The sequence below is a fragment of the Pholis gunnellus genome, assembly GCF_910591455.1.
Source record: "Pholis gunnellus genome assembly, chromosome: 11".
In the NCBI taxonomy this organism is placed as follows: domain Eukaryota; kingdom Metazoa; phylum Chordata; class Actinopteri; order Perciformes; family Pholidae; genus Pholis; species Pholis gunnellus.
Window position 1 is genome coordinate 10,080,443 of NC_136538.1, and position 22,443 is coordinate 10,102,885.

Genomic DNA, 22,443 nt, shown 5'->3' on the forward strand with positions numbered 1-22,443 from the left:
TCGCAACCTCACTAGTCTGCAGTGTGACCAGCCGCTGAATCCGGAGCGGTGCGCTAGGGTCCGGGTTTTCTTTTTCTCCCCTCCCATCTATTTCCTCCTCGCATGCCACTAGTTTACCTTCACTTGTTCAGCCTTCACTCTGAGAGGAGGAGGAGGATGGTATGTGATTGGCCAGGCGGGGACTGGTAGTCCGGAGGCTGGCATTGTGATCCCCGTGTTCTTGTTTACACCTTGCGGACGGGGACGAGGCAAGACAAGACACCCAGGGGCCCCCCAGAACAGACTCAGGAGTCCAGTCAGCTGTGGACGCGGCAATCTGACAATCATCTCCCCGTGGTACTTATTTTGTATGGTCGCAAAATAAGTTTGTCTTCTGCTGGGAATCGGACTCTCTATCGCCTGATTTAACCTCTCCAGTCAGAGCAGCAATGCGTCAAACTTTTTGGTGACTTTTGTGGCACCACTGCGCGTATCGCTCCCAGGCAAGCAGAGTAAGTGCAGCTGGAAATGAAATCTACCAGGAATTTGTTTCTTACTGTTTGCGGGGTGTGATATCTACGGACCTTTTCAAAGTTTGATTACGGGCGGAAATGTTTTGAGCGTTGCAGTAGCTGTTTGCGACAACAATCAAGAGTGAACTATTTACCAAAACAACCACATACATCAATTACTGGACTCTTTGGTGTTTCGCTCTTTCCTGGGGATTCTTTTTCAGGAGCAGAGACTTTGTTGGCAAGAGCCACTTTTGTCAGAAACACCGCAGGTAACGCTGTGTGGGAAACCCCGGGACATTTCGCAACGGCGTATCCGGAAAAGATGCTCTCTGTTCGGATGAAGCGTGACCAAGGTCTCGGTCTTCTGGTTCTTCTCCTCTTGGTCGGGGGATACGTCGCGTCTGGCACTGGTGAGTTGTTATTCAAGGATCAGTGTTTAATCATTGCGAAATACGGAGTTGTTATTCAAAGATCAGTGTGTAATCATTGTGAAAAACTGTAGGCTACACATGTGACATTGCGCAACATTGACAAAACACGCTCACATCTGTGCGCGCGCGCCCACACACACACACACACACACAATTTCCGATTTGTGTCCAAACCCATAATTACCTCCACGCCCTGAATTTAAAAAAAAGAGAATAAAATCAAAAAAACATGCATTGGACTCCAGAGTATAGCTACACCAATAAGAGTTCAGGGGTCTGGGGTCGACTGCTGACCAGCACTTTCTTTACCCCACAGCAAAGTCTTTAGCCTTACAGTAAACCCGAGCTCAGAGCTCTCTTTTCTACTCGGAGCGGAAAAATAGAACTCCCCGGTGCGCAGGGAGTAATTACGGTTTTCCTCCATGTCTTCTTGGCCTCTCCAAAAAGAAAAAGAAAAGCCTTGTGAAAAGTAAGACGGAGCACTTAAAATGCTTCAGGGAAAGAGATTAAAAATATATATATATATTTTCCCATTGCAAGATCTAAAAATGTACTCTAACTTGTTGTTAAGCTTGTTGTGGCTGAAATACTGAATGCTCCCATTGATCATAAACCATTGACACCTTTTTAATCATTTATTATTAGACATAGTCTTTCAGTCTGAGCCGAGCAGGCTTTGATCAGGGAAGAGCAGGCTTCAATCAGTAGATTGCTCAGAGGTAATGCCCTCAAAGAGTGCAGCAGCTCTCATGGAGATGAAATCATTTGGTACACAGGGCCGGTCACTGTTGGTGAGCTGAAGTGGCAGGACCTGGACACCAAGGTGAACCTGCCTGTCTCCAGTGTTAGATGAATGATTTCACTCAGTGTGGCCTTGTGGTAGGTGAGCCTGGACTTTTCACCCCCTCCCTTTGACAGAAAGGATTGAAATATAAGGCTGAAATCTGAGGGTTCATTGGATTGTGGATTAAGCTCGGTTTACAGTAGAAAAATAAAAGAACAATGCGGCCAACAATGACTACAGAATCCAAACAAGCTTTGCTAAAAGACCACTCCAAAAATAAACCTGACTCTCTAGTGAGGAAGTCCATTTTTTACTTAATGACAGCAGTAATCTTTTGGACTGTCTGTCCAAGTCTGTGGTCATTTCTTTGAATGCCAATAATGCCCCCCATCCCCCCCGCCCCCCCGCCCCAGCCGTATACCTCCCAAGGTCCTCGTGTGTGTATTATTCCCTGAACAGGCGGAGCAGAAAAGCAGCTTACGTTTATTAAAATTGTGGACCGTTCTGAAATCCTTGCATGAGAAATGAGAAACGTTCATATAAACAGTTGGAGGTTGAGGATTGCGGTGAGGTGCTGTTAGCGGAGCAGAGCCTGGGAGGAGGGGGACAGCAGGGGACAATAGCTCAGTGTGCCCCAGGAAAGTTTCTGTCTGGGAGAGAGGAAGGCAGAGATATATTTAGGGAATGCATGATGGAACGGACAGATTGCATTTATCTTCTCCCCCACTGTGTGTATACCTTTCCTCTGCCGCCTCCCCTCAGATCTCTCCTGTCTCGGTCTCTGCCTGCATTGTGGATCTGCTGAGCTCACATTTCTGCTATGGTGCTCCTCTTTCTGTGTTGACATACACATTAATTACCCAGACTGCCAGGAACACTTGTCTGGAGTAACTTCCCTGCTGTCCGCTGCCTCTTTCTGTGCGTGTGTCATTATAAATGACTTCATTAGAATTAGAAAACCGACATACGGGAAGTGTGTTTACGCACTGCTTTTTGACATCAGGATTAAATGAAGACGACAAGGTTCCCAGTAAGCCCCGGGGGAGACTAGTGGTCAGACTGGGAGGTCAAGACAGGAGGAGAGCGAGGCTGAGAGTAGTGAAGAGGCAGTCGAATGTTCAGAGTTAGGCAGCGTATCGCGTCAGACACTCCCATAGAGGCTGGACGAATGGTGACACTCCTCTAGGATGTGCTGTCTCATTCGCGTCAGGTGTGGGAGTCCTCTTGCTCTTGATAACAGTGCATCGGCTGAAAGAAGACTCATTAATATTGTGTGAGCTAATAACAGGCTGCTGAAATATTTGCTGCCCTGCTCGACAGTTTGGTCTGACGAATTCTGTAATTTTCTGACGGCTAAAGTACGATTTTTAGATGTATCAAAAGAAAGGAATGTGACAACAAAGCTAACCTCGAACAGACACCAAAGTAGATTTGGCTTCAAAGACGCTCAACAGATTGAAATGTCAGATTAGATTAAAGTGTCTCTGAAACATGTAGTCATAACAAAAGTGCTGCCAGGCTGTTGCATCTACAGAGATTTGGACAGGTGGTTAGGCACCGTGATAAATAAGCAGACCGACAGCTCTCTTTGGGCCAGGCCACAGACCAGACTAGTTCCTCAGGCAAGTCCTGCTGGCAGACCAGACCAGGCCACATTCTGTCCCGGAGCAGTGCATTAGTTTTATGGTCGTCAGGCGGCAGGGGATGGGATCGCTGGCCAGCCGCTGCCCTCTCTGCTGTATTATTCATACGTGCAAAGTGGTCTTTGTTAATATTTAAAATGTGCTTATGATGCTCAAATTCTTGACATCAGAGACAGCAAAGGAGAAAGAAGTGGGAGGGGAACAGCTGCTCAGCTCTCATTGGCATAACTGACCCGGATGGCTGCAGGGGGTAGGGAAGGCTTTTAGGGTACCAATAGGCATTTATAGATGATATAAAAGACTTGCAGTTTGAGCAAGTGTGCCAATTGCAGCCGAGGGCTGTTGCAGAGGATGTGTGGGAACCAAACAAGGAGAGGGGTTACGCAGGCTAATGTTATCCATTTGATAGTTAAGAGGAAAAACAGAAAGAGGAGATGAAAGAGAAATGAATCTGCGACAGACACATTGAGTTGGATTGATTTCAGGGCATTGCTTTTAAATATCCTTTATGAGAAAGGAGTGAAGAAGAAACCTCCATAGCAGTGGCATTCAAGCGTCATTAAACCCCTGGCACGGGCCAGAGAATGAGGTGGAGTGTGGGTGGGAAGATATAGGTGGAAAAGAAGGAGAGAAAGGCAAGGGATGTGCAGCAGGACCAGTTTAAAGCTGGCAAAGCAGAAGAAGAGAGACGGATATTGTCGAGGAGGGAGGCAAGTGAAAAAGAGACACACAAATCCACTTGGGGGATGTTTTTATTAAGGCTCTTATCGATGGAGAGAGCTCACAGTATTAAGAGTAGACATGTTTAATGCTTTGCCAATACTGTGCATGTTAGACCGGACCATAAATCTGCAGCAAACAGCAAGGGCTCTGTAGGAGGCAAAATAGTGAGGTAAATGGAAGAAGGAGCTGACTATAAAGAATGGAAAGAGGAATTGGCAGCAGAAGAAAGTTTTCGAGTAGAGATTGGCAGACTTGAGATGAATATGATTTTTAGGCACAGGCTGTTATTTTCTTTTTCAAAGACAATATGTTCTCAAAGTATTAAGAATCTGGCGTAATAATGAACTAATCAATATCGCTAAGCCTGCCAAGTAATTCAAACTGGATGTTATTTAAAAGTACAAAATGATCATCAAGTAAAGCTGTTTAAATATTTCTGGTGTCTTGTTGAACTCACACCAGATGCTCTCTCCTAGCTGTGTATTCTTACATAAAACATTAACAAAATGCTTGAATGTTTCAATTTAATCCAAAAATGTGAAGTGTAAAACTCTTTTTGACAGAGCTGTTTAAACCAAGGTCAAACTAGTTTTTCGAAATGGTAATCACAAAATGAATTTTACTCTGTCGATGACTTTTGAAGGCGATATTTTCAAAATAAAACAAACAAGATTTTGGCTCAGACCTTCAAATACCCAGAGAGTGCAGTAAAACAAGTTAAGGCTGGAGTGAGAGAGGGGGTTGGATGGATAGATGGATGGATGTGCCGGGGGTGGAGGAAGGAGAGTTTCGGTGGCAGATGGGAGCTGAGTTGCTGCTGGGCCGGTAGGACAGGGTACCCCCTGCCCCTCCATCCTGCCCTGTGGGGGGAGATGGGTGGGGCAGACAGGGAAGCAGGAAGAAAACCTCTGTGGGGTTCCATTGTGCTTTAGATGAATAGGAGACTCCACAGAGCTTTTTCTTCCTCTTTGTGTGTGGTAAAGGGGGGCAGCAGCAGCAGAACACACACACACACATTCAAAGCTCGTTCACTTCAACCTCAACAGGAGCTACACTTGCATGAGTGTGTGTGCTCCTGATTCTTCAGATGTGTGTTACTTTTGCATGACCACTCATGCATAGTTTAAGATCACACCTGCCTGTTGAAGCCTGAAAATCTCTGGATCTCATTTCGATTGATATGCTAAGACATGCTTAGTGACATCTGACATCAAAAGGACACCACCCACCCACACACACACACACACACTCCCACATATGCAAAACGGAGCCACATCCTCTGATGAAGAGGTAGCATTTATTTGTATAATGGTGGAAAACCCGCTGGGTCACTTGGGGGAGTGAGAGAGTGAGTGCAGGAATTTTTATTTAAGATCTCAGCAGCACTCTGGGCATCGTGACCAATAGGATCAGGATTCACCACGGGGGGTCTTGCCAGATCCTGAGCAACCTCCTTACCCTAAGATCGACGCACACACACACACACACACACACACACACACACACACACACACACACACACACACACACACACACACACTTGACAAAAGTGGTTGCGCTGAGGTCTATTGACCAGAAGCAGTGTCAGCACTTGATTGGCTGTGCTGTGGTCCAGTGCTCTGTGTGTGTCCTGGTCTAAAAAAAGGAGTTTTTTCAGATCATGTAGATTCCCCTCATCTTCTTAGCAGAGGATTTTTTTTTTTTTTTGTCTTTGAAAGGCAGTTGAGCCAAGTCCACTCAGAGCTTAGACCGTAGACAATCTGTTAATGCTTGTGTTTGTGTCTGTTTGCATCAGAGTGTGTCATGTGGGCTCAGCTAACTGGAGGAAAAGTCAGCTTAAAGTGTGTTAAAATGTGTTGCATTAGGGAAGGCGATAGCAGTTAGTATTATTCTGACTTCCTTTTATGAATGTGGCATACAAAGCTACATTGCCCCACTTCCACATTAATAAATTGCCTTCCCTTGTCCCCATTTCCCCTTCCTTCAGTCAAGTTGATAGTCTCATCAGGTGTATTTATAGCTTTATCGTCTCGAATATACCAACCTCTGTCATCCATATCTCTCTCACTCCATCATTTTTCCCCCAGCCAGCTCTCTGGCGGAGTTTGGGAATTGCTCTTTAGAAGGCACTGTGAAGAATCCCATTTCTCTGAGTGTAACACTTATTAGGGTCCCATCTGCCCGCAGGGTACTTGAATGAATGTGGGGGGGTGTTTGGATTGTCGTGGGTAGGTAAAGGGGGAAGAGGGGGGTCGGGGGGGGGAACGAAGGGAGCTTTGTCATGCCTGTGTTGTCAGTGGATGCGGGTGCCAATGGGGGCTTGTGCGAGGCGGGAGGGGGCTCCTAACACTGCAGAGCACACATCGAGCAGCTGGTGTGTCTAAAGTAGGGGAATGACACACAGACCTCCCCAGAGAGACGGCGTATTGAGCGTACGTGTGCATATCTCCGGCTGAGAGAGGGAACGGAAATGATCCTGCCTCCTTCTGTCTGCATGGCAGGCAACTAGGCAACAGCAGGACTTTCAAACAACTTACAGATTTTTTTTTTCTTCTCCCTCGGGCTTTAAATCAAGGCGAATGATGCTTAATGAGTGTATTTGTTATTTGTGAGTGTGTGAAGGGTGGGGTGGGGTGGAGCGTGGGCTTGTGTGATTGGCTCCATGTCAGCAGTGTGCTGAACATGGTGTCGTAAAGCACCATGTTTATCTCTCAAGCTCATTGCCCCCATCAGTAATGGCGCGGTGATTGGCCACTTCATCAGAGGTCAACAAGGGCACATCCAGACCTTCCCTTTCCTCGTTTCTCCTTTACTGCTCTTTCCCTGTTTTCCTTTCCTTGTCTCCTATCCTTGTTTTTCTGCTCCTCTTCTCCCCCCCCCCCCCCCCCCCCCTCTCTTCGGCTTGAGCTTTAAATATTGGGCTTATGGAAAAGGTCTGCTTTGCAGTATCTGGCTTCATCCCCGAAACATATGACACATACAAGCACGCACGGTAGGGGCAATAATCCCTGTTTCTGCTCAGACACTCTTGGATCACAACCGTAGCAAAGAGAAGAGCGAAAGACTGAGATCTGACCTCATCCACTCTTTAATTCCTCCACCCGTCTTCAGCTCCCGGACTTAATTCTTACTTCTCCTCTAGAGGCTTTGACTGGGAGCCTCCAAACACACAGTAAAGATTCTGTTCTCGCCTTGGATGCAGGTCTTAATCAAGGGCTGACAGGCGCCTCTTGGCTCGGGTTTGTGTTTGCCGTGAGTGTGTGTGTGTGTGTGTGTGTGTGTGGGTGCACGCTGATGGGAAGCCAGCCGTATTACTTAGGTATTACTCCCTTTTCTGCATGGGTCACAGTGGGGTCACACTCCCAATCTCAATCAGCACACAGCTTGCGCACACACCCATCTCTCTCTCTCTCGCTCTGGCAGGCGCTCTGATTGCACAGGAGGAAACCTGGTTTATCCTCCTGGTGCGTTCGCTGAGCCAGGTGTACGCGAAGTACGCTACAAAATGCCACCAAGCGTGGGTCGCTGTAGAGTTGGGAATCGTTTTAAATGGGCGCCATGTGTGAAGTAGCGGGCGAGGCCTGGTCTAATGTGGCAGATGTACCTGCATGTAATTAAGGTTAGATTTTAGTGTATGAGCTCACACACGCATCAAGTGTGTCAGCGGGTGTGTGTGTCTCAAGCCTCTTACCTGCTGCTGACCAGATGGGCTCAACAGCCGACCTCGCGCTCACCTCTTCCCGTCACTCTGCTTAGATGAGCTGGTGTGCTGAGCTAAGGCACAGAGGCATTATAATGGACACATCAGCGCACAGCACCATATCCTGCACACACACAAGTACATCACATATGCAGCCCTCATTATTCACATAAGATATTTAGGATGACGATAGGCTGTTTGTGTGTGTGTGTGTGTAGCTGGTTGGGCAGCGCCCGTGGCCTGCTGTTTATGGGGATTATGAAAGCAGATGGACAGCCATGCTGACTGGTGAAGCTTCATTAACTCTGGGTGTCTCTGCTCTGCCTCTGCTCTTGCTCAGCTTCACTTGCCTCCAATGCACTCGACAGCAAGGGGTGGTGTGTGTGTGTGTGTGTGTGTTAATGTGCGTGTGTGTGTGTTGGTGCAGCAGGTAGAGAAAGACGCTCACACGTTTAAAGGGAAGCCATTCAAATGTTAATCGATCTACTGCATGTGAGCTTGAAGTTTCTGCTTGATTAGTTTACGTGGAAGCGATGCAGCGGATGACACTTTATTGTTTTTGCGCCCTCTGACGTCATCATGGTAAACTACTCCCGTGTTAAATCAATTTGTGTCAAAGGAAGGTCTATATACACGAAAAGCAGCATCAGAAACATGTTTCATGTAATCATACTAGTGCCGTCTGAGGAGTTATGATTTAGCACGATGCCTTGTCTTCAGCAGAGGAGCATTTCCATGGCATTTCGCTGTTCTACCGGGGGAGATGAATAGGTATAGTTATAGAGGGTCATTAAACACTGAGCGGTGTCTTTCCCTGTCTATAGCTTCAACCTTCACGCTGCAGCCAGCTCCTGCCCCCCTCTTCCACAGCTTAATAAAAGAAACATGTATCACGCAGGGACAGAAAGACGTACCTGTGGAGAGCTAGACAGACAGACAGACAGACAGACAGACAGACAGACAGACAGACAGACGGACGGACGGACGGGCAGATTCCTAGACAGATGGGTTGTTTGAAACCCTCAGAGACCTCGGCACAGACAGACCGACGAGTGGTGAGTCACAGAGTGTCATGCAACCGTGGCAGAGATGTGACCAGAAGAAATACTTTCAAAACAGTATGAATACAGTAACTAATGATTGTTTTCATAATTAATTCATATCTTGATTATTTTTCATTATAATTTGTCTGTTAAATGTCAGGAAGATATCGGAAAAGGCTCATTACAATTTCACAGAGCCTAAGGTGTTGTTATTAAATTGATTGTTTTGTCCAACCAACAGTCCAAAACCAAAGATATTCAATGCGCGATGACATAAAACAAAGACAAATAGCACTTTCTCAATTTTGAGAAACTGGAACAATTAAATGTTAAAGCAAAAGTTTAACATTAGAGGAAATGAGCATAATTGCTGTTCCTTACTTTTCTGTTGATCAACTAATTGATAATCCAGTAAAACCCCTGGTATGGTATAGTACGACTCAACAGCAAAGATGCATTTTGTGTTATTGTGATGTCCTTGGTTTAATTTCTTGACTTTTGTCACATACCATCCCTTTTCCTCACATTACTCTCAATTGTATGATGAGCACCTTGCTGTTTTCAAACACCAGCTGTTGCTAAACTATTAAAAACATCACAAAGAACCCTTAGATCAGCATCTAAACTTAGCCACAGAGGCACGGGGAGATCATTTACCTTACCTTTCTGGTGTTGTGCCCCCTGTGCCCTTTAATGCTTGTAATGGAAAAAAATGTTTTATTGTGGAACCGCGAGAGATTGTAACTTCTCTGCTGCTCTCAAGCCCTTCGTGATGAGGTGAGGAAGTGTTTTTTTCTTAAGGCTAGGAGACGATGAATGGCAGAACGAAATAGAACATTTACATGTGCGTGTCAACGTCCACCCACGCCTCTGTCAGTACCAGGGTGTGTGTGTACATGCATGCATTTGCGGGCATAGTCTGGTGAGTGTGTGTGCTGAGATGCTGTCGCTTATGGCGTCGCCCCTCCTTATGTTCTCGTGAGTTTGTGAGTGACAGTTATACAGTGGTGTGGAGTGTGTAAATTCCCTTCCCTCTAAAGCGCTCAGCAGGGGGCCTTACATTAGCGAAACAATTTACACATCTGTCCTGAGGCGAAGAACGGGCAACTCTGAGAATAATGAAAGTCTTAGTTAGAGTGTGTGTGTGTGTGTGTGTGTGTGTGTGTGTGTGTGTGTGTGTGTGTGTGTGTGTGTGTGTGTGTGTGTGTGTGTGTGTGTGTGTGTGTGCGTGCGTGCGTGCGTGCGTGCGTGCGTGCGTGCGTGCGTGCGTGCGTGCGTGCGTGCGTGCGTGCGTGCGTGCGTGCGTGCGTGCGTGCGTGCGTGCGTGCGTGCGTGTGTGAGATAGAGAGAGGGTGAGAGACTCTGTAAACAAGCGACAGAGGAGGTTTATTAAAACCCCTCCACCACTCACCATCCTTTTGTCCTTCTATTCTCTGTGTCCCTCACCTCCCTCCCCACCTCTTTCAGCCGGAGGAGCGATTACATGCCAATGTCTCTTGTCTTTCATCTCTCTCTGTGAAGAGGAGAGGAATGAAGGTCTTCTGTGGCGTGTAATTACACAGAGGGATCCTGGATGAGGGCGTCTGTCTCCACAAACAAAACAAACAAAAAAAGCAACCCTCTCTCCTCCTAAATACCTCTTGATAGGGGGAGATCTAAAAAGAGACATTTAACTACCTTTGATCCACCGCAGGGCCCTTGTCTTTACCTGCCACTTATGCAGACCTAATAAGTACTATCACAAGTCTATTTATTTCATTAGAAGCACTGACACTAACATATGCGTGGCTCAGCTCCAGTCCCGTGGGAATGAAATACACAGCTCCTCCATTCATTTTAAGCACAGAGTCATAATCATGACACATTTACAGGCCGGTGTTCCAATCTTACCCATGAGTCATATTGCTGAATGATTATGGAAGGGCGGATTTTTATGGGCTTACATTGGTATTGGCTCAACCTCTAATTGGCCCAAAGCACATTTGCATTCTGGGAAGGTAATAATGGGCCTCTTTGGAGGCACTTTAAACGAGAAAGTCATTGCACTCTGACTTAATTCTCCTCATAGAAGTGCTGATGCCTCCAGATGGCTTTTTTACTGTGTGAGTGTGATATGGCCATTTTGTGTGCATGATCATACACTTACCCGATACTTTGGCAATAGGTATCTTGCTAGCAATGCCCCTGGTCTCTTGTTAACCATTTTCACATTAAAATGCTTTTATTGCTTTTACATTTTTTACTCGCAACAGAAGATAAATACAAATAACTCTTGTTAATATGACATGCTTGTAGAAATACAAAATAGGTGTTGCGACTAATAGGTCATTTGTCATGAATCTAGTGGACAAATATGATTTTTTTTCCTCTCATCCGTCAGCATCTCGTCTCTGTATCTAAATGTATGTTTGACTGTTGTGTTGAAGTAAGCAAGCAAAGGTCATACAGTGTGGTTTGACATTCTGCAAAGGTCACTGAGGTTAAGCAGCTCTCTGTTTGAGAGATGGAGTCGGCCTGAATGTGTTTAACGTGTCTTTTTACTTGTGTAAATCCGCCCCCATTCAAAGGGACTTAACCGTTTCTCTGAACTCACTGGGAGATGAAGTGAGCGTTCTGGTGCAGCTCAAACAGACTTGGCGTCAGACAATAGACTGGGGTCTTCTATTGCACTTAGCTGAAGCTGCTGAATAGACCCGGAGTGGTGCGGCCACGCAGCTGCTGGACAATAGCCTGCTCAGCAGAAAGGCAGCCGGTGACCTCGAGGTCTGCTCCGGCCCTGTCCACTCTGATCCCTCAAGCCGCGCCACACAGAGTCAGCACCGGGAAAGCCACAGCAGAGATCCTGCAGTAACTCAAGCAAATCAACCAAAAATCACAGTTTGTTAAGCTGCTGGTGACTGAATAAAATGCGTAGTGAAACATTCTGGGAGTGTATTCGTTTTCTTGGGGAGAATCAGATGAGAAGATCGCTCCCATATCTGTATGCTGAATTTGAAGCAAGAGCCTGCAGTGTTCAAAGTTTAGAAGATCCACCTACCAGCAACAACATTTTACTATCGAACACGTCATATCTCGCTGGTTTAATCCGTACACAAGCAGAAATCCAATCACAAAAAGTTAGGGGTTTAAGTGCTAGAACTGTCATTTCCTGGCTGTTTATTTTGACTTCCTTTAATCCTGTCGTCACTGTGAGATGATGACAAATTGTCGAACTATTTCTTTAATTTTTACTTCACAAAGTTCTGCACACTCTTTTTGGGGCAGAGAATGAGTGTGACACCGCTATATGAGCTAAAACCTTGCCCTGTACTTCGAGCCATACTGACATCAGTGATGTTGTGGTACTTATTTAGCATACGGCCGTGCAATGAGAATATTGACACTGCCCTGCTGTGCCCCTTTGTCAGAGAGACTGGTGGAAGGCAATATGTTTACACAATGTTTAAACTATATAGTTTCACCATAAAAAGGACAATGGTTTTAATGGGTCTTTATCTAACTGGGTGGTGATATGATTGAATAAATCTGCATCTCATTTGGAAATGAATGCAATTTGGCTTTGTGACTGAAATGTTCAGGAATCCATCACACTGAGGGAATTTGTCTTTGTTTGAGCAGGTAATAGAAAGCATTTTATTCTACTTTAATAACTCAACTCTCTGAGCCTCAGACATACTCTCATTTCCCAAAATAAACATCATCATCACTCTTTCACCCAAAATCAAACACAACTTTACACAAATCCCACCATCAGGAATAACAACATCCACACAAATACAGCTCCCTACATTTGATCACAAGCGGCCTCCCCTCCTCCCCATTTGTGTTTATTCTGGGGATTATTCTGACCTAATCTCTTCAGAGCATAATTCAGATTATATTTTGTGTTATTATTATTGCTATGTCCATTCCCTTCTATCCTGCTGGGATTTCTCGACTGTTGTTGTGCTCCTGTCTTTGGAAAATTGATTAAAACTGCTGACCACTGCCCTAGATAGCGCAGGATCTGAAAATGGATGAAAACATAAAAGCAAACACAAATGATACAGTGCTACATATTTTAAAAACATGTATTTTCCAATAGAGCTGTGGGAGTACAGGCTCAGCATGGTGGCAGCCAATGTGAAAATCCCTCTTTCATGCATTTTATCCTGCATTGATCCTACATTAGAACAGCAACGGTATTCTAAATCATAAATGTTAAACAGTACACTGAAACTTAAGATTTGCCTTGGCCAACCAGTTTAGAGTTTGCTTTTGCATTCCAACATAAGAGACCAAAAAAAACACAGCTAATTACCTGAAGCAGAAGTCTGTGTACGTGCGGTTAAAGCTGGGGGCTCCATCTGTGTTTGAGCTGCCATATTGTCCTGAAAGTTGCTCAACAATTTGATATTCAGATGTCATGTTTAGTCTGCATTTTCAAGATTGTGTTTAAACACCATCTGCCTTTTAGCCCTGTCTCTTAGCCTGGGAATCTGAACTAGAGGACCCTTGAATAAATTGTAGTATACCCATTAAAATGACAGTGAGTGCAGAAAAGAAAACTGCATTCCCTGTCATTCATTATGTTTGGAGCCCGGAGGGTGTAATTTTCAGTGCTTTCCTCTCCGTCTTCCCTAAATATCACTTTATGAAAATGATTCAACAGTAAAATATTGCTACATCTTTCAATAACATATCTCAAATGTCTCAATTTATTTCACCTTTGTGGCAATTGAGTCAAATGACAGTGAATCATCACATAATGTCTTCTCCTTTGTATGTTGTTCTTTCATACATAATTTGTTTTCAACCTCATTACAGGACAAATGTCTTTATAGGTAAATTTGCACCTAAAAAAAAAAAAAAAGAAGGTTGAATAAATTTCTTTGCCACGGTAAGCACCTGCATTCACCGTTCACTTACACAAAACATACACCAGGTCCCTCGGTGCCTGAAATACTGTACACAACCTGCACTTCACGTCCTTCCAGGGCTCCCCTTTGCTTGCTTGTTTTTCTTAATTAAGATGAATTATAGAATTGCATTGGGGACCAGGGCCAAGGAGCGCTTATTCTGATGTTACCCCGAGGCACTCAGTCAATGAGTTGGAGAGAGAAACAGAGTGCTGTGGATATTTTGGTCTCCGTGCCTCACACCCCTCAGATTCCTAATGGACCACACGATATGCAACTTTAGCAGAACGTATGAGAGCCTGGGCATGTGCGTAAGAAGGAGAGACAGAGAGATGAGGAAGTGGAGCTTGGGTTTATTGCTCATATGTGGAGGTGGAAGGAGATAAAGGAAGGGAGACAGGGGAGGTGCGGGGGCTGTGTTTGTGCTAGCTGTTGGGGACTTGAGAACAGGCCAGGCGGCAGTGTACTTTTCATTACTCTGTTCTCCTCCAGAGGCCCAGATGTGTGTCGCAGCTCCTTCATTGGGCAGCAGAGCGCCAGATGATTAGATGAGCTGCACCTCAGTAAATGGATGGTATTGATCTCCACACCTTGTTATATGGACCATCTTCGAACATGATGTGTCTAAGACAAGACGGCATGATGAATCTCACACTGTCCAAAATTGCCTCTTCTGCTCAGCTGACTTTCCATCTTTTTCGTCGTCACACTCCTTAAGTCGTACCTTCACCTCATCCTGTCCACTTTGCTTCCCTGTGTTGTTCTGTTCCTCTCTCCTTTTTTTATTTTCTCCTCTGACCGCTTTCGGCGTCTCCACAGCCATTAAAATGATTGGAGACTGCGTAATGTATATTAATGTGCTTGTACTTTTAGAGTAGTTTTGCTGCGCATGCTATAATATTTCATGGGGAGGAAAGAAAACACAGTAGCGCGCCTCTGTGTCGGGTAATTAAATTGAGATTGTTGTTTTTCGAGAAGCATGTGCAGAATAGCTGTGCTCTCTCTGGATCAAAGTGGGACCAGTGAGGAGCTCATCACAGGCGGAGGTGAGAGATCACAGTGAGGTGAGGCCACGCCAAAGGCTGAGAGACCTTTCATAAGCATGTCTTTCAATAGTGTAGCATGAGGTATTAGTGCAGCAGAACCACGAAGGTGTTACAATGTCGAGCAGTGAAGCCTGGGATATGGAGTTAACAGAGGGCTCTGACCTCTGAGCTGCCGATTAGCACTGTATAAATTGAAATGTTAGATGTTGATGTTATGAGGGCACTAGTGTGCGCTATCATTGCAGAAACCTCAACATGAATACTTAATGTTATTAACTAGCTTCGGTATGCTGTAGGGTTGATAAAGCGGTGGCGTCTGGAATAAATTAAGAGTATTTGCAGAGAAGCTGGACTCACAGAGTCTCATTTCATTCACATCAATCATTTGCTGTTTGCTTTTTGGTCTGGTGGTGGCATGTTAACTATTCAAAAAGCACCAGCATTATTGTTGTGCATATGATGTTAACCGAATAGCGTTGTAAAGCTCACATCTTGTCTGTAATCCGGTCAGCCACCCAAACTCCACTCACCTATATGCTCTCCTGCACGTCCTCCACACTCACAAGCTGGTGCTTTGTTGTTGTGGAAAATGGAAGTTTTGAAGTCAGTCATGCTGAATAGATTGTAAATTGTCGGCAAGATTTTCAGCCTGCCATTGTGCTTCACAAATGACCCAAGTGACTGCAGCCATATGAAGGTCAAGCAGTTCTATTCTTACTGTTTCCAGCACAGTGTGGCCATTCAAGGCCTGCACTGCTGTTGCTCCATGGGCCATCAGTATGAGGAAGGCTGAACCAAGAAATATCTCAGGGAAGATATGAGAAGGTTAAGGTTTCTTACTGTTACAACACCTCCATACTTTGAACTCTATACGACTGTGAAACTCTTACTATTTAAACCTGTTGATACCACATTTTTGTATCAACAATGGACCAAATGACCATGTGTAAGAGGTCGCTAATACTGGTCATTATCAGCCTCTGAGAATTACACAGAAGCAGCAACAAAACAGCAAAGTTATCACCAAAGAACTATCATTGCTATCCACTAGCTTCTCTTCTCAACCCAGACAATGGACAGTATCTTAGTGAATCCGGCTTCCGAATGAGTCGCTGCTGATCATTTAAGCGCACAGGTAGCTGTTTTTGAAAGGTGGATAGAAGCATAAGCGCTGGAACTGTAAGACTCTTTGGATGAAAGTGTCCATCTCACATCCTAAATACCACATGAATGTGGAGCTGAGGGGAGAGCGTACTGTTTGGCAGGAGTTTGTGTGCGAGGCCTACCTGTGATTCACTTGAATGTACTATGAGTCTTTGATGGCCCGTCTTTGGATGGCGTCAGTGCTTTAAGCTCAGAATTCTCAAAGCGATTATACAAAGTTAATCTACGTGAAGCGGCATAATCCAGACTGCAAAATGGAGAGTTGGGCCAATGTGTTGTCTGTATGCATGTGTGTGTGGTTTCAAAACCTAATACGTCATCTATACACAATTCCATAGATTGCCCTGTAAATCCCACACAAAATAAATTCTAATCAGATCATGTAGCGTCCCATATGCTGTTTGTGTGTGTGTGGATTCAGCCGACACACACTGCTCCATTCCCTACCTGTCACACTGTCTTTTGTCTGTCAGCATGTATTATCTATCATAGCGATGGATTTTAAGCAGCGATTTGCTTCCACCTTGTCAGATTTAAGGCAAAGCGGCTAGTCAGATTCTGGGTGCGTTTTGTTTATCCCTTTCACCCAGTTCTGTCTTTCCAGGTCTTTGCGTGTGAGTTCATTTATCTAGTCTCTAAGCAAAGCTCTTTCTTTGTTTTTTTCATCGTTAATAATCAATACTGGTCCTATGAATCCAGGTCATCTTGGCTCCTGTGGCTTCTCTGTCTCCCTGTCTCCCTCCCTCTCTGTCTTTATCAATCTCTGTCTCTCCTCACTCCCTCTTTTCCTCTCTGCCTTGTACTCTCTCTCTGTCTTTGTCTTCTCCTCCTCTATTTCTGTCTCTTTTTTTCCTCTTCTGTCCTCACGTTCTGTCCTCTTCCTCCCGCTCTCCTCCTCTTGAAAAATGACTTTGCCCATCTGGACAGAGCCCTGCACGGCTGTTACACTATTAGTCTTCGTTTGGCACTGATTAAAAATAGAGCGGAGGACCGAGTCAGAATTAGTCAAGACTTTTCTTCCTCTCCGGCCTCCTCTTGCCTCCCCTATTCGTACACTGAACCCTGTTGGCTCATGTTAGAAATGGATGTAAGATTGACAGTGAAAAGTTAGCAACAAAAATGGCTCAGTCTTCCCTTTTTGTCTCTGCTCAGAGTATGTGTATCTGTGTGAGAAGCAGTGAGTGTTGTCAGTGAGTATATGTACCGCCTGCGGACCTCTTTGCTGGGTGCTGTCTTACGTCGAGCGGTGTGTTTGAGAGGCTTGTCGAGGTAAAGCTCCTGTCAGCGCCTGGCCGGAGGGAGTGTGCTGATGAAAGGCCTCTTCATCATCCTAATGGGATACACAAACCTCTTAACTATCACTGCTGCCATGGCTTCAGCTGGGTGAAGCCGAAGAGAGAGGCAGAGGGAGCTGAGTGACGAGCCTGGCCACACACAGACAAAGGACTGTACTGAAAACATACACAAGTTCACAGGTCAGGAAAAAAATGTATAGTGTGCACAAAACAATGCTTTTGGCAAAATTAGGAGTCGTGACTCTGGGCTGGCTCGGGTTTGTGAGAGGTTCAGTGGACCGGGGCCATCAGGATCTGGGACAGAGAGTTAATGCCCTGCTGTCCACAGGAGCCACGGCCATGTGCCCCCTCTCTCCACTGGCAGAGATCCAGAGTAAGGACCAGAAATATGATAATTACACATTTGATCATTTTGATCATTTGATTTCAAGGCATTTTAATTTTACAATTAGGGAAAACAAAATTGCAACACAAGAAACAAAAAAAGGCATCTTTTTACTAAACCTTTTATAGGTATATTGTATTTAATCACATCTACAAACATTCATACCTGGAAGCTGCCCAATAAACCCACAATCCGATGCTGTCCACGGAGTAGCTCCATTGAACCAGTTGGGTAATGAAACATGAGTAGGCCTGCTCTTTCGCATTTCCCTCCCAGATTTCGCCTCTTGTCTAGTCCAGGTACTAAAGCCAATTTATATCATTGTCCCGATCCTTTTCAAGGGATTACTGTCCGTCTGTTCGTTCGTTGGCGCTACAATACTAGCATGCTAAACAAAGAAGGGGAACCTGGTGAACATTTTACCTGCTTAACATCAGCATGTTAGCATTGTCATTGTGAGCATGTTACATGCATTTAGCTCAAAGCACTGCTAAGAATAGCTTCACAGAGTCGCTCGCATGGCTGTAGACTCTTTTAGTCTTGTTAAATAAATGATAATGTGCTGGAGCCTGCTTATACTTCTTCTGTTTCTGGATATCTGCGCACAACATGGATCTATCTCGGTCATTTCGCTCCACCACAAGCCCAAAAAGCTTCCCACGGATTTCTTACGTTTTCTTACGTTATCATAACAGTACTAACCTACAATATCTCACATTTTCTTTTGAAAACTTCTTGAATATGTCGGCACTAAACATGGAAAAAACTTTTGGGAGTTTTTCTGACATCCGAGGATTTCTCATGAGGGAGGTTTGAAGGACCACGAGACTTTGCTTGCCGATGCGATTTGACCCAGGCCAGAGGAGGACACATGGTCAGGGTGTGGATCAAAGCACCAGCACGCTGCAGGGGGTGACACAAGGAGGAGAGTGGGAGAGGAGGAGGAGAAGAAGCCAGAGAGATTGGGAAAGAGTCTCTCATCGTTATTGTCACAGTGTCACACACTGACCACTCAGTGTCGCCATCAGTCTGTGTTGGCCCTGGGCGTCTGGCGGGTGACACTCTGACTCTCCTTCCGTCCATCCATCTCTCCCTGTTGCAGCTTACGCACAAATACGCAAGCACGTTTTCTCTCTCATTCACTGCCGCCTGTTTTGTTTGTCTGTGCCGAGGGGATTTTTGTCATGCTCTCTTCATCACTGCACTCTATCACCGTCATTCCTGCCAGTCCAGACCTACTGGTCCAGGCCCGAGGCTTTGGGTTGTCCTCTTTTCCATTCCAGCTCAGTCACCATCCCGTCCCCGGGTCAAGGACACGATTCCCGAAGCTGCGGTAAAGAGCAGTGGAAAAACGTTGACATCAGACAGCAACCAAAGCCTCATGAATGATTGATGCGCGAGTGCTGACTCATCGCACAGGAGGAATAAACCAACATTTTGACCTAAAGCATAACGAGATTTACATCCGTAGAATCGCGCAGAGATGCACGCGGGACTCCCAGGTTGCCGATAACGTTGCAGCGATGTTGCCAGTCCCTTTGTGCAAAATCTCACAGTTTCACAATCTGTTAGCAGCGGCAGATCTGCAGATATGGAAAAGTTGTCCTGGCCTAAAGTGATAGTCTACGAGATGCTTGTGCTTTAGTTATTACTTTTATGTTTTGATAGTGCACTACGCTGAGATTACCTGTCAAACAGTGCGTTGTGTTTTCCCCTTCCTATCTCCAGCTGCACATTTCCTTCTGATGTTTCACTTCCTCTGGGTTTAGACTTTTTTTTCTCTTGCTTGCTGTTGGATTGGAAAAAAAAGTACCACAATAACTATTAGAAAATTGCAAAAGGAACCCCGTTTTTTTAAAATGTATGGCATAGTGACATGCTGGGTAGATCCAAATTTGGTTCACTGAAACAAGGTTTGGATGGATATCGCTTCCTTTGCCTTTGCTCCTTTGGCCGGATTTTATCAAGTATGTCCGAGTTGAGGCAGGGAGGGAAATTTATTTTGAGAGAATGATGAAGCGAGGTATAAAGGGAGTGAGGGGAAAAGATCAAAGCGATAAAACAACCATTAGCTTCTGCACAGGACTACTTTTGCGTACAAGACCCCGACATCCTGCATGGTGAGGAGATTGAATCTCATCTCTATCTTCTACCTCTCCATTTGTCCTCCTCTGCTATCGCCACATCACCTCTCGTCATCCATCTGCTCCAACATGGATTTTCAGCCTATTAGTGCCCTAATCTTTTCTGTTCCATGTCTACCTCTGTCTCTCCTCGCTATCCGTCTTTTTCTATGTCTATCATTCTCATTTTTATTTAATAATATCCTGTTAAAATCATCTGTTTCTAAAGAGTCCCTGTTAACAATGTTATCCAAAACTTGTTTATTCATTTAACCCCACAATTTGATATTATTGGCAATATTTAATCATTGGCAATCCTGAGGTAAGTTTTGCTAATCTTTTTGCTCGTAGCATTTTTTTTTAATAGTAAAGGCGCTTGCATCATTTCAACGGCACATTTCGAAATTTCTTTTGGTCAAAATTATAAAGCTCACAAACCATATCTCTCTCTCTCTCTCTCCCTCTCTCTCTCCCTCACACAAACACACACACACACACACACACAGAGGCTAGCCTTCAGCATGTTGCTTGTTGTGTACTGCATCTTGGGATTTCTCTGATGCAAGGGGACGCAATGTAGGAACAGAGTGACGCCAACCCAGCTGTGTTTGTGTGGGGTGTGATCGTATTATTTTCTTCTCATTTTGTTTGTCCGTGTGTTGTCACCTCTGTCACACTGACTCGGTAACTAGCTACTTGTGAGCAGGGATGTCTGCATCAGCGTGCCGTGCGCTGTACACTTTGACGACAGGGAGGTCTGCTCGTGTCTTGGTATATACCATCCAACCCTCTGTTTCTCTATGTGTGAGTTTTATGAGAAGTCCTGTGCGTGGCCCGTCGATCCGCTGTCAATCCGGCTCATCTCCTCATCTGGTCATTAGCATGACAGAGGAGCTCTCCTGCCAAAGCAGTTAGTCATAAGAATCAGCCCCTGTCACAACACATTACAGCAGCAGGCATCTCTAATAGCACTGGCAGTCGTGGCAACCATAGCCAATGCCCACAGTACGCACACACACACACTCGCACACACTTGGACCAATCGAGAGTTGCACTTGATCTGCACCCAGGGGGTGTTTCTGTGTCTCTCTCCATCTCTTTCTCCCCTGCTCCTTCCATCCACATATTCTCCCTCCTTGCTTCCTTCCTTCCCATCTATCTTGGCTACCCACTTACAGCCTTGTCATTAATCTCCCTCTTTTCCTCCCCCCTCCTCCCCCTCTCCCGCCATCATCACCTAACATTAGCGAGGTCACCTGTACTTCGCTCTCCTTCTCTCCCATTTTCTTGACCTTTCCCTGAAGTTCTCTCCCAGACTATCGCCATTTCTGCCTCCCTTCCTCCGGCTCTATGTCTTTATAATGCTCGAAGAGATCAACACTTCTCGTTCCTTATCCATCCATCCCCACCGTGATGTTTTTGTTGTTTTGTTCTCCTGCTCTTTAAACCCACCCCCAACACTCTCCCCCCTCTTCATTATCACCCACTCAGGGTGTCTGATGTGATTTGTTCAGGAAGTTGGATCCGGCCATCTTCCTGTCACCAAGGAGCCGAGTTGTCATGTCAAGTAATAAAACACGCACATGTTGTGACACCTTTGGCCGATTCTTCTCACATCACAGTTCATGCCAGACTTAACATATTGACACGTGACGGTACCACAATACATATTATATATATTAATAAACTAAACGTATTTAAGCAACGGCGCGTGAGCTTGACTGACAAACTGTAAATAAGTTCCCTGCTGAATATGTGCTTTAGCACAAATGAAAGAGTGGAGGCACTCAGAATGTTGGTTGATGCAACAATTGTTTTGTGTTTGGGTGAAGGACGTGTAATTTAGCTGTCTAAGTGTCTCCAGTTTTACCAGAATCCCTAACTGACTTGGGTGGACCGACTGGTTTTGTTTAGGTTTGTGTATGCTTGAGGTCATGTGCGCAACCCCACCCTTACTTTGTTTGTGTCTTTCCGTGGGAGACAATAAATAGGGTGAGAGTGAGCAGGAATTTACCTGTAAGGCAGAAACTGTCACGTCTCGTCTCAAGGAGTGGCCATCAATCCGGATTGAATGGCATTTGACAACCCCGCCCCCCGCCCTTTATACATACATATAGATCTATACATATATATAGATATATATGCTCTATATGCAGAATGCAGAATCCTGTCTCTTTTTTTGGAAATTCAAAGAAAAGATTCATGATACTATTTGGCAAAAATGAAGGCACTATGTGCATGACACCACATCTGCTATTTGTCCTCTGAGTGTTCTCTTAAGTGTCTAACAGTCTGTGTATGCTTGTGTGACTAGCAATCAGTTCGAGGAGCAATGAGAGAGGACAGAGGAGTGACCTGTTGAGGGGACAGGGAGGTGAAGTGTTGCGGAAGTTTGGAGAGAGGTGGATCAGAGGACAGAGGGGGGGGTGCGGTGAACTCGCCTGTAGCCCCGCCGAGGCAGAGCCGGTGCAAGTACAGTGGGGTGTAGGGTGGGGTGGGGGTGGGGGTGGGGGGGGCAGGGTAGAGTGGGTAATTACAGGGGCCCAGAGAGGAGAGGCCTGTAATCAGCCTGCCCTCAGGAAGGAATGCAGCTCATCTTCTCATGTAATTACTGCCATTTAAACAGCCCCAGCTTCCAAACACTCATCCCACTGTACTGCTCACCTATTCACTATACGTACTTGCGCACATGCACAGACTCCCACACACACAGT

At 45.4% G+C, this 22,443-nt stretch overlaps 1 protein-coding gene across 1 annotated transcript in view; it reads left to right on the forward strand.

Moving 5' to 3' along the window:
- The first annotated feature begins 248 nt into the window (after positions 1-248).
- Positions 249-22,443, forward strand: part of unc5b (unc-5 netrin receptor B) — a 46,520-nt gene continuing 24,325 nt past the window's right edge. The window contains 1 exon segment of the mRNA XM_079168725.1: positions 249-904. Within this exon segment, the coding sequence (XP_079024851.1) occupies positions 817-904 (88 nt within the window). The 5' untranslated portion in view covers positions 249-816.